The sequence below is a fragment of the Danio rerio genome, chromosome 11 (genome assembly GCF_052040795.2).
Source record: "Danio rerio strain M-AB ecotype USA chromosome 11, GRCz13ab, whole genome shotgun sequence".
In the NCBI taxonomy this organism is placed as follows: Eukaryota; Metazoa; Chordata; class Actinopteri; order Cypriniformes; family Danionidae; genus Danio; species Danio rerio.
Window position 1 is genome coordinate 30,594,481 of NC_141031.1, and position 13,640 is coordinate 30,608,120.

Sequence of the window (13,640 nt, forward strand, 5' to 3'; positions counted from 1 at the left end):
CATAACCAGCATGATTTAAGATCAGCTGAGAAATTTAACAAATACTGCTGCGTGCCTTTTGTCATCTGAGTGATATATATAGTTACAAAATAAAAGCATTTTTAGTATATTTTTATAAATGTTTGACTTTAGGCTTATTTTTCTGTGAATTCTTATCATCACTCGCTGGACTGAAGCAACTGAGGTTTGCTTGATTATAGCATTATTAAAGTAATGGTCTATTTATATAGCACCTTTTTACAGACATTATGTCACAAAGTGCTTTAAAAGAAAACCAGAAAAACAGGTAAAATTACACATATCAATAAAAGAAAACATATTAAAACAAGTTAAATATCCAAGTGTAGAAACACCAATGTAATACTAACTCGCAATACTGTTAATTAAAAGCTTGACCAAAAAGATCTTTAAATACTCTTTAAAAAATCTTTAAATACTTTTTAAAAGGTTTAGCGGATCCCAGACTTTTCAGTGCTAGAGGGAGAGAGTTCCAGAGCCTTGGGGCCACAACACAGAAGGCATGGTCACCTTTAGTCTTAAGATGAGTTCTGGGAATGGGTAAAAGGTCTTTGCCAGAAGACCTCAGAGACCGGTTACATGAGTGACTACGGGAAAGATCTTGAATATATCTGACCATGCAGACTGAGCTCTATATGTAATTACCAGAATCTTAAAATTGACTCTAAAACTAACAGGAAGCCAATGAAGTGCTGTAAGCGCAGGAGTAATGTGCGACCTCCTACTAGTGTTGGTTAAAAGCCTCGCAGCTGCATTCTGCACAACTTGAAATCGATCCATAGAAGATTTGTTCAGACAAGTGAACAGTACATTACAATAATCCAACTGTGAAGAGATAAAGGCAGGGACAAGCATCTCCATCTCTTCCTTTGAAGCAATATTTCAGATTTTTGTGATGTTGCTCAGATGTAAAAAGCATGTACGAACAACACACTTAACTATTGAAACACAGAGCTCTATAAAAGATGATCATTCACAACACAAGAGTAAAAATCTGGCCAATCAGAGCAGAGTAGATTCTCATAGTGGAGGGGTGTAGAGAGATTATATCCTTAAACAAACCATTTCAGACACTTTGATGAAAAAGCTGATGCTGCTGTGTATTATTAAAAAACTAAGTATTTTTTTTACTTTTAGCATTTGTTTGAATATTTATAAGACCTCCAAAACAAACTATGCAAATGTAATGATCAATGCTAAATCAGGAACTCAACCATTGAGGAAATTACAAGTCTCAATTGAAGTTGGAATAAATTTCTTTAGCTTTAACCCCAGGAACTGCTTTGTTTTTTAAGCTTATTAGTTGTTGACAACAGGACTAAGCACATCATTTACCATCACCATTTGTCTTTTGTTCTCGGAGAACCAAGGAGTGAAAGACCACTTGAAAAACAGGCTATTTTTATTTGCTGAAAGGCACAAAAAAGGACAATATCAGCATCACAGACTAACCTATTCAGCATCATTTTCCCATCGTCACCATCATGTGAACGATCAACCACAATCTCACTAAACTACTGAAAGGAAGGTCATCACAGATCACAAACTATTTCACAAACGGGACATACAAAGGAGCAAATCCACTCCATATCCATTCACTTAACCATATGGTAATGAGTATGAGATACTATATGAGGTTTTGAGTATGAGATGAGAATGAGTTACTCATTTGTATGCAACCTTGTTTGTTAATGTATATAAAGGATTGATTAGGTTAAGTACAACATTATGTACTGATATTTGGTCTTTATATTTTTCAGCACAACGACTAGGTTAATCTAAAATTGCTTTGGAAACTGAATTATCCAGAGTAAAATTCTAACACAATTGTAACCATGGACTACAATTTACTGACTGTGGATTTTGCAAATATCTGCCACACACAGTCAGTGGCCATCTCTGATAGTGTCATCCAATCACAGTGCATAGATCTAAAATTGGCAATTTGTTCGCAAATACCTCCCTCCCCAGAAAGGATACAAACATTCTGCATAAAATAGTCATTGTTTAAGTTGCTGTATAAAGTCATTGCTTAACATGAAGAGAAACATGAAGTCAAGAACTTCCATCTTCTAGAGCTTCAGTAACTTCAAAAGATCAAATTCTGCTTGTTCCAGATTGTTCAAGGCTCCAGGGAGTCTAGTTTTTCTGCATGCTTCAGAAAGGATTTTCATGGTGCTAAAAGAGTTTGGTTTTACGGTGCTTTATGATCAAGACTGTTGAAAAGAATCTCTCAGTAACTTCCCTTAGAGATCCACATCTCTGTTTTACAAAACATCCATTCCAGATTTGCTCTGCACAAAGCTTCAGATTCCCACCTTGAAGGATTCAGTTTTCTGTGTGTTCCAGAAAGGACATTCATGTAGTAACAAAAGTTTGGATCCCCATTTCTTTGTGTTGAGACAGTTAAAGAAATTTAGCTCCTTTCTCTTACTGCATTGTGGCCCAGCCCAGCTCAGACTCCTGCATCAATCTATCAACAAGCAGAATCCTAAAAATACCACTTTACCAAACATTTTACCAGAGACCTTGGAATAGTGTATTCAGTATATGATGTTCATATTTGATTTAGATGTCTGTAACTGGTATCATTTAATATAAAAAAAAAAAATCCCTAAGTTACATAATTTTTATAGAAAAAGATCACGTTATTAGACTCATCTAGGTTCATCTTGACAAATATCAACGTAATCACATTCAGTATGTAATAACTTACACATAATTTATGGTCTATTTATTAGATGTGCTAGTGACCTTTGTCTATTCTTTATTTAAAAAAAGCTTCATTTACAGTGGTCCCTCGTTATTCTTGGAAGGTACTTTCTAAAAATAATCTGCAATAGGCGATATCCGCAAAGAAGCTTTATTGTTTTACAATTATTATAGATGTTTTAAGGCTGTTAAACCCCTCACTACACACTTTATACACTTTTCTCAGACAAGCATTACATTTTTTACACTTTTCTCTTGTTTAAACTCTCTCAAAGTTCATAAAAAATCCACTTATACTATAGAATGAAATCAAAGAACAAAACCATTTGATCTTCATTCATTTATTCCATAATGGTGCCCTACAGCTGCATAACTTCTACCTTCCTTTAGCATGTTCAGAATTTCAACATTTTTTGTGCGATGATTAGCATCTTCCTCTGCCTTTTGGGTGCTACCGCAGATGCCTTTGATGGTGCAGAACGTTTTGTTTACATTATGTGGAGAAAACTTGCAAACATACAGTCCAGCACTTTAGAATCACACTGCTAGCTAAACTGCAAGCTGAACGCATTCTGTACTACACAGAAGACGTAGCACGGGAGGAAATTGATTGACAATGCTCTACTGCCAAGCAGGACACAGAACACAATGCGCTGTAAAAGAAAAAAAAAAACATGTCAAATTGCACACAAAAAAATCAGTGAAACTGCGATGGCAAGAAAAGTGACACGTGTTATAGTAAGGGACCACTGTTTTGATAATTCAGTAAGTTAAACAAGTTAAATAGTCTTACAAATCCTTCAGATTGACCAGACGATAAACTATTTCAAAATTATCTCATTTTAAATTTAATGCCAGAAGGCAATTCTGTGACTGGTGCCCTGTTTTCTAAGGAGGAAGTAATCATCTGACTCAAAGGTCCCGTGAAGTGCTTTGAAATGTGCATTTTTATTCAAAGAGAGGGTAAGACATAGAGTAGATCCACCCCTTTAAAAAAAAACAGCCAATAGCATTTTGTTTTCAACACAGTTCTGCTTGAGATCAAGTGCGAAAATGAAAAGCAAATGAGAAGAAGGAGGAGCGACATGTCAGATACTTTAGAGCAGGGGTGGCCAATCCTGTTCCTGGAGAGCTTCCTTCCTCCAGATTTCAGTTGCTACCCATATCAAACACACCTGAACCAATTAATTAGGACCTGAACACCACGTGATAATTACAGGCAGGTGTGTTGATTATGGGTTGCCACTGAAATCTGCAGGAAGGTAGCTCTCCAGGAACAGGATTGGCCACCCCTGCTTTAGAGGATTTGATTGGTCAGATAATTTGATGAGAGACTGAAGTATGAGATGATGTCCAAAAATCGTTGATCCATTTAGGCAGAAGTGACAAAGTGAAAGCTTTAGATGTTTGTATCAGTTCTATATTTTCTAAACATGAATTTTGTTATTGTTAGCTTATAGATATCCTTCAAACAAACAGACTAAAAAAATAACATCTAAAAAATGTAATTAATATTAATATTAATGTGGGAAAACCAAAATATTGCTACAGAATCTTTCAAATACCTGACAGGGGCTCTTACAATGGTTCATGTGTTCTTTCCCCCCCAGACGTATAACACCAATGCTCAGGTACCAGACAGCGCGGGCACTGCCACAGCTTTCCTCTGCGGTGTCAAAGCCAACGAGGGCACGGTGGGAGTGAGCGCAGCAGCTGTGAGATCCCAATGCAACACCACTCAGGGGAACGAGGTCACCTCCATTCTTAAATGGGCTAAAGACGCAGGTGAGATGCCTTGTTCAATCCTCTCACACAGCTGCTATAATGCCTTTCTGCCCGACTTCTACGGCAATTAGAATATAGATGAGATATTTGTTTCCAGGCTCATTTTCTTTGCTAGAAACCCATTAATGTATTTTTGCATGAGAGAAACAAAGGTGACACCGGCATAAAAACCAGGTTGAGCTGATAAAGCATTGCGGAAAACACATCCTTATCTGAAGAAAAGGAGTAAATGAGAAGAGCGACAGTTTGACTGATGAGCGCAACACGCAGACGGCGTCCTCATATTTTATTCTCACGCTGAAAATAAAAACAAATGAAGCGTTTTATAAGATGGAAGTCCTCCGCTGAAGGTAGAGGTGAATGAATGTAGCCGAGCGGAATTTGCACGACATGACCTGAATAAACATTTGAAATTCTAGCTGAGAGGTTTAAAAGGTCTAATCAGTGTCAAACTGATAACCTGAACTGATCTGAGTACAGCAGGAACAGCTTTTTGATGCATTAAAATGTGTACCGTATCACTGAGTGACCTTAGGCAGGAAACAACAAGGCTGCAAGAACTGATGTATGCTTTAGTAAATCCAACAACTAAATAGGCAGTATTTGTTCATTGGATAGATAAAGGAAAAAGTACATCATGTAGATAAACACAGATATGTCCCTACAGAAACAATTAACAGTTGCCACTGCCTGTATTTTTCCCCAGGCAAATCAGTGGGAATCGTCACAACAACGCGAGTGAACCATGCCACCCCGAGTGCTGCTTATGCCCACTGTGTGGATCGAGACTGGTATTCTGATGCAGACATGCCCAATGAAGCACTGCAGAGCGGATGCAAAGACATCGCCAGACAACTCTTTGAAAACATCCCTGACATTAACGTAAGATTCTTATTGAATCTTTATATTTTAGTTTTATATAGAATTGAGTAGAGGACGCAGTGGTGCAGTAGGTAGTGCTGTCGCCTCACAGCAAGAAGGTCGCTGGATCGAGCATCAGCTGGGTCTGTTGGCATTTCTGTGTGGAGTTTGAATGTTCAACCCCGTGTGGGTTCCCTCCGGGTGCTTTGGTTTCCCCCACAAGTCCAAAGACATGCGGTACAGGTGAATTGGGTAAGCTAAAATTGTCCGTTGTGTATATGTGTGAATGAGAGTGTATGGATGTTTCCCAGAGATGGGTTGCGGCTGGATGAGCATCTGCTGTGTAAAACATATGCTAGATAAGTTGCCGGTTCATTCCGCTGTGGCGACCCCGAATTAATAGAGGGAATAAGCCGAAAATAAAATAAATGATTGAGTAGAATTGAGTATGGTCATTCTTATATATGGTAATCTACTATTTGCTTCTCTGGTTTTACAGGAATATAATGGAAATGAAATGCCTTTGTTTTGGAATTATAGATCATTTTGAGGAATGTAAAGAATACCATTGATCCTAACATATTTCCTGTTTTACATTTGTAATTTCCATAGCTTCCGAGAATACAAGAAAGGTACACATGTTGACAAATAATGTCATGATAGCTGTTTTAATGTTAAGATATGATTGAATTGCCTCTTTTTACAGTTATGAAACAATTTAACAAGCAGGAAATGTTTATAGGCCAATGGTATCACCTTATTAAAATGGTCTATAGTTAAATAGTTTATAACAAAAGTGTTATGAGATTATGATGTTAATGATTATTAATACATATTTTAATAGTATGAATAATTTACAACTTGTTAAAATGAACTTATAAAAAGTAATTAAATTTATTAACAATGTAATATTCAGCGTCACGGTGGCGCAGTGGGCAAGTAGCACGATCGCCTCACAGCAAGAAGGTCACTGGTTCGAGCCCCGGCTGGGTCAGTTGGCATTTCTGTGTGGAGTTTGCATATTCTCCCTGTGTTCGCGTGGGCTTCCTCCTTGTGCTCCGGCTTTCTTCACAGTCTAAAGACATGTGTGGGGTGAATTGGGTAGGCTAAATTGTCCGTTGTGTATGTGCGTGAATGAGAGTGACTTTCCCAGTGTTGAAGGGCATGCGCTTTGTAAAACATATGCTGGATAATAATAATAATGAGAATAATAATAATGAGAATAATGATAATAATAATAATGATAATAATAATGATGATAATAATGATGATGATGATGATAATAATGAGAATAATAATAATAATAATAATAATAATAATAATAATAATAATAATGAGAATAATAATAATAATAATAATAATAATAATGAGGATAATAAAAATAATAATGATAATAATAATAATAATAATAATAATAATAATAATAATAATAATGAGGATAATAAAAATAATAATGATAATAATAATAATAATAATAATGAGGATAATAATAAATATTATTATTCTAATATGTATAGTTTGATAATAATATTATACAATAAGCATTACCAATAATAATGCTTGTTAATGTTGATTGACTATTATTATTTTCATAATAATCAATGTTAAATCAATTCTATAATACTATGATGATTATTATATTAAGATATTTTAGATAAAAGCTACAAATAAATGTACTGTAAAAATAAAATGAGATATATATATTTAATTAATCTCAAGTGGTTCCAAACCTTTATGAGTTTTTTTCTTCTAGGGCTGCACAATATATCATTTCAGCATCGATATCAAAATGTGCAAGTCCACAATAGTCACAAGGATCTGCAATGCAGTTGGGATTTTTGTTGACCAGACATTACAGTTAACAACATAGTGGAGTACTTTCAGATTTTAACCTTTGAGTGAAAGTTTATTAATTGCATGTGTTTTTAAGGCTTAAACTTGAAAAACTTGAAGCAAACTTGAGCCATTTGGGGACAATAAATTGAACGTTTATAGATTAAAGGTTAATTGAACATTATATGAATATTTACTTAACTAAAATGATATTTTTATAATAATTATTATTATACAGTTATTTTATTTCTGCTTCCTAATACTGTTTGACTCCTCAGAAAATGATCAATTATTGTTTATCTGCTTATTTTGTCTGTTGTATTGTACTATGTGTGTCATTTTAATTATTTTTTATTTTATGCAGATACGCTCTCTCTCACAATCCTCCCAATAGATCTAAAATTATGATTTCTTTACAAGCTATTCAAGTCATCTGCTGAAATTGCATTTATATCACAATATCGCAGTGAATGAAAATATTGCAATGTTTGCTTTTTCCAGTATTGTGTAGCCCTACTTTCTTCTGTTGAACTCAAAAAAAGATATTTTGAAGAAAGCTGAAAACCTGTAACCATTGACTTCCATAGTCAAAAAAAAACAAACAAATACTATGCAAGTCAATAATTACAGGTTGTCAGCATTCTTCAGAAAATCTTCTTTGTGTTCAGTAGATTAAAAAGGGTGAGCAATTGATGACAGAATGTTTGGGTGAGCTATCACTAACATTTTACTTCATTGAACATCTTCATAATAATTGTTCAGCATTTTCACTGTAAACTGGTTAAATGAGCTTTTCTTTTAGAGCGCACTGTGACGCCTGTCTTTATTTTTTTATTATTTTGATGGGCAGGTGATAATGGGGGGTGGACGGAGAAGCATGTACCCCAAAAACACCCCAGACGTGGAATATCCAGGAGACAAGAAACAGAATGGTACACGCAAAGATGGCAGGAACCTTGTGGGGGAGTGGATTGACAGAGTGAAAGAGAAGGTGAAAGATGAAACGAGAGAAACGCAGGGCACTTCATTCCATCTTTTCATTTACAATGTCATGTCCAATTCAGTCCAGGAAAAAAAAAAAAAAGAAAAACGCTTCCACGCTTTGCCTCTGCTGACAAATCTCTTTTTCATTTTCTGTCTGTGCTGGCCTGGCTCTGCCAGTGCATTTGTGCTCTTTTGATGATGCCCTGTTTATTGACTTCTCTGAATCTCATCTGATTCTCTTGAGGCGCATAAAGCAGGCTTTACAGCTGTGCACTTAATAACACATCAAGACAAGCTGTACTTGTTGTTGTGAAAGCGTATTACAGATATTCCCTAGTGTTCCCCAAGTGACTTAAGAAGGGAATATTATTATAAATTACTGGCCCTTGATCTGCATGTTTTCACCCACAGCACCGATACAGCAGTTCCACATTTCTGCTCACTCACTGTAGCAGCTGGAGATTTACATTGTTTACATCAGCTAAAGTTAATACCAAAGATGGCATCTAAGCCACTGCACATTGTGGTTCATTTTTGAAGACGTGTCAACTGCCGAATAATATCCGAAAAGTGTATTATAGTTACAATGCACTACCTGACAAAAGTCTTGTCATTGATCCCAGTTGTAAGGGCAAAAAATAATAACTTGACTTCTAGTTGATCATTTGGAAAAGTGGCAGAAAGTAGATTTTTTAGATGAATCATCTGCTGAACTGCATCCCAATAATCACAATTACTTCAAAAGACCTAATGGAACCTACATGGACCCAAGATTCTCACATAAATCAGTCAAGTTTGGTGAAAGAAAAAATGGTTTGGGGATACATTCAGTATGGGGGTGTGCGTGAGATCTGCATAGTGGATGGCAACTTCAACAGCCTGAGGTATCAAGACATTTTTGCTGCCATTACAAAACACAGGAGAGGGCAAATTCTTTAGCCGGATAGCGCTCTTGCTCATACTTTAGCCTCCACATCAGAGCTCCTGAAAGAAAAAAGCAAAGAAGGTGAAGGTGCTCCAGGATTGGCCAGTCCAGTCAGTAAGATGAAGGAGGAGGCATTGAAGATGAATCCAAAGAATCTTAATGAACTCTGGGAGTCCTGCCAGAGCACTTTCTGTTAAGTGTCAAGACTTTTGTCTAAGCAAAATCAGACCGTACTGTCCTAATTAAATAATTACACATCAAGGCATGATCATATTTTATTTTAGTTAAAAAAGCACATTCTAGAGGCCTTTACCATTCATATAAGCCACGTTTGATACCAAATGATCAACTAGAAGTCAAGTTATGATTTGTTGTCCCTAAAACATGCAAAGGCGACAAGATTTTGTCAGTTAGTGTAATGTATTTTACGTTAGACTGCTTCACCAATGAGTGTCAGTTCAATGCTGTTTTTGATGTTTTTATTTTAAATTTGTTATTGTCACTTCATATTTTGTAAAAATATGCTGTATGTAACATGCTGTATAGATAATGCAGCTAAAGTTATCATTTTCTCAGACTATTCACAGAGATCAGGGGCCTCATGTATCAACGCTGCGTACGCACAAAAACTTTGCGTACGCCAGGTTTCATGCTCAGAATCGCTCACGTTTGGATTTACTAACGATGAACTGAACGTGGAAATTTTTTGTGCGTGTCTGTTTTATTTCCATTGGCAACTCCTAGAGGCAGTTGTGTTAAATTGCACTCTACAAAGTGTCTGAGCCGTGCATTGACAGCTGTATGAGACGGGTTCATCTAGCAGGTATATAAGGTTTCCATACCATACAGTTGACCAGCCAAACATTAAAGCGCAATTTGCAGCGGTCGCCTGTTTTCCCAATGTAATGGGAGCTATCTACTGCACGCACATTGCTATAAAGGCGCCATCTAAAGATGAATTTGCATACGTGAATCAGAAACATTTCCATTCAATAAATGTGCAAATAAAATATGATGCAAACACTTATTAATGATTCATACTTGTCTATCTCGTGATAAATAGTAGGCAAAATGTGATATGTAGTGGGGGGAAAAAAGGAAAATTAGTTCATCAGACGCTGGATTCGAGCCGAGTTCTTGCTCGAACGTGTCAAAATATGTTGACGTACGTTTTACGAGCTGCGCCACTGAGACTGTTAAAGGTGCTGCAACATTTTACACATATAAATCCCATTATTTTCTGTTTAATCCACTCAGTGTGATGTTCAGACCCAACTGTGTTAACCGCATCAGCTAAACTCTCCCACTCAATTTTTACTTTTGTTATTAATTCCGGTGGACAAACTTGCAAAAAACACAGTTTTTCTCCGGTCTACCTCCGAAAGCAGCACCTCCAATTCACATTCTGTTCAAAGCTTCTCTTTTCGCAGGCTTTTGCCATTGCTTTTTCCTTTGGATTTGCCTAAGTAGAGTCATTAGCATATTCATACGGGGGAGGAGGCAGGGAGGGGTTTTGTGCTTGTGCATGTTGCGCTCAGTTTCACGTTCGGATGTACAAAAGAATATGAGTGGGATTCGGCGTACGCAGTGTTTCATACATCTGAATTTTTTTCTGCGTTTTAGTATGATTTCCACGCAAGTCTTTGTACATGAGGCCCCAGGTGTCTAAGTTTGTTAGATTAATCATGAAAATCCTCATCACCAGCATAACTCATAAATGGACTTCTATTATGTTTTGTGAACGATGGTGTGTTCAAGTCATATCTGAAAAATCACATTACGAGTTTAAAGTTTAGATATCACCACAAAGTCAGTATTATGAATGGAAAATCTGAACTTTTTTCAATCCCGAGTTTCCGAGTTGAGTGTGTGTCAACAAGAAACATTGCGGAATTGATAGATGCAATGTCCGCCATGCTAGTCAGGCTTTGTATTTACAATTTCTTTTTTGAATTTGACAGGATTTGTTATAATATAACAATTAATACGTTTTATGGGTTTATTGTGTTTATTTAGATCCCCGTTAGCCACTACCAACGTAGTCCAACAAATAAAATGACATTAAATCATCATCAAAACAATACAAAAAAACACATTAAAATAACACAACAGATCAGTTACCAAAATTGAAAAAGGATACATTTACACTGAACCATATCAATAGACACTAATACCACCACCAAAGACAAATTTATATTAAACTGTGTGCTCGCATGGGTTTTGCGGGTGCAGTTCAAAGACATGCAGGACAGGTTAATTGGATGAACTAAATTGGCCAGAGTGTGTGTGTGTGTGTGTGTAACTGGGAATGTATGGATGTTTCCCAGTACTGGGTTGTGGCTGGAGGGACATCCGCTGTGTAAAACGTACAACTGAATAATTGGTGGTTCCTTTCATTGTGGCAACCTCTGATAAATCAGAGACTAGGCCGAAGGGAAAATGAATGAATGAATAACTTGAAATTTGTTTAAAATCAGTATCAGTTACCTAAATACTGTTATTGTTTCTTTAATCATTTTAAAACCTTATTTTACTTATTAAAACCTTTATTTATATGATTAGCTTGAAAGTAGCTTCACAGATTATGTACTTCATTTTCTACTAGGAAAGTTAACATACCCTGCTGCATTTTCTTGTTATTTATCCAAAGTCTGTACATCGCCAGGCGACGCAGTGGCACAGTAAGTAGTGCTGTCGCCTCACAGCAAGAAGGTGGCTGGTTCAAGCCTCGGCTGTGTCAGTTGGCATTTCTGTGTGGAGTTTGCATGTTCTCCCATGTGTTCGTGTGGGTTTCCTCCGGGTGCTCCGGTTTCCCCCACAGTCCAAAGACATGCTGTAGGGGTGAATTGGCTAAATTGTCAGTAGTGTACGAGTGAGTATGGATGTTTCCCAGAGATGGGTTGCAGCTGGAAGGGCATCCACTGCATAAAACATGTGCTGGATAAGTTGGAGGTTTATTCCGCTGTGGCGACCCCGGATTAATAAAGGGAAACATTTTATGAATGAATGTACACCACCATCCTGTGCGTAAGAAAATGACTTGAAAGCATCTGACATATATATTATAACTTCTTAACTCGTAAATCTGATAGAATAGCGTGTTAAAGCTCCGCCTTTTTCTTAAAAACAGTGCTCATTTGCATTTAAAGAGACGCACATAAAAAGCCCTCATGCTAATTTAACAACCACATGCAAATTTAATAATCTTTAATAAATGATATGGTATTTTCTGTAATTTACACAGAATTTAAAGGGGGCTTAAAATGTTATGTACTGTATATACAAGGTTACGGTCTTTCTGTAATTCTCTCCTTTACCTCTTAACCTTTGTGTTATTCAGAGAGGTTTCTACGTTTGGAACAAGAAGGATCTCCTTTCCCTCAATCCCAATAACGTGGATTATCTATTGGGTGAGTTTTGTGAACACTGTTTAAGTTAGCTTGTTCGAGGTGTTGTTGTGTTTATTTGTTGTTTGTGCTCTGCAGGTTTGTTCGAGCCAGCAGACCTGAACTACGAGCTGGAGAGAAACACAGAAAATGACCCTTCGCTCACTGAGATGGTGGATGTGGCCATTAAGATCCTCAAAAAAAATGAGCGTGGATTCTTCTTGCTGGTGGAAGGTAATAATATAGTGTACATCACTGTTCATTAAGGCACAGACATGCACCGGGAGGTCAGTTCAGCATCTAATTAAGCTAGTATTAGGTGGTATTTATCAGTGCTGATGAAACTTTTGAATGGCAGTATTTTATAATTGATAATTAAAATTAATTGCATTAAAAAACATTGGAGTTTTGTTTTGAAATAAATAAACAAAAGATGTGCAGCACCTGAAACTACGGATACTGGAAGCCTGTGCTGCATTTCTCCTGCGGTGTTGCTATCAGTGTGTGAAGAGTGGGTGAAGAGGGTTGCATTGACAATCCAACACAATGGGTAGCACATTAAACACATTTTATAAGTGGTCAGAAACTTGTAAATAACTCATGAAAGAATAAAGTTAAACCCAAGCACACCCTTGTTTTTCTTGTGAAATTTCCAAAAAGTTCAATGTGTCACATGACCCTCTTTCTGTTGAAAAAACAAAAGTTGGATCCAAGATGGCCGACTTCAAAATGGCCACCATGGTCACCAACCCATCTTGAAAAGTTTGCCCCTCACATGTACTAATGTGCCACAAACAGGACGTTAATATCACCAACCAATCCCATTTTATTAAGGTGTATCCATATAAATGGCCCTCCTGTTAATGTTAGTTGAGTACATTTATTACTTTGTCTTTGTTAATCACAGTTAGTTTGTTAACTCACAGTGCATTAACAATGCACAACTTCGATTAGTAAATGTTGTAAACAATAAGCAATAAATGCTGCACAAGTATTAATTACTTTAAATACATTAAATATTATTTTATTAATGTACTTAATATTAACATACATTATAATTATATATATGTTATTAGAATTTTATAGTAGTAATATTATTATAACATAACTTAATACAATTAGAAAATAGAAAGTAT

General features: G+C 36.4%; 2 protein-coding genes across 7 annotated transcripts in view; one reads left to right on the plus strand and one right to left on the minus strand.

Moving 5' to 3' along the window:
- Positions 1-13,640, minus strand: part of ece1 (endothelin converting enzyme 1) — a 131,188-nt gene that overhangs the window by 70,306 nt on the left and 47,242 nt on the right. The window lies entirely within an intron of this gene.
- alpl (alkaline phosphatase, biomineralization associated) overlaps positions 1-13,640 on the plus strand; it is a 44,593-nt gene that overhangs the window by 20,863 nt on the left and 10,090 nt on the right. For 5 of the 6 annotated variants that reach the window (NM_001441641.1, XM_087271949.1, XM_087271952.1 and 2 more), the window contains 5 exon segments: positions 4,341-4,515; positions 5,222-5,397; positions 8,060-8,200; positions 12,459-12,528; positions 12,604-12,738. In NM_001441641.1, coding sequence (NP_001428570.1) covers positions 4,341-4,515; positions 5,222-5,397; positions 8,060-8,200; positions 12,459-12,528; positions 12,604-12,738 — 697 coding nt within the window. 6 annotated transcript variants of the gene reach the window in all.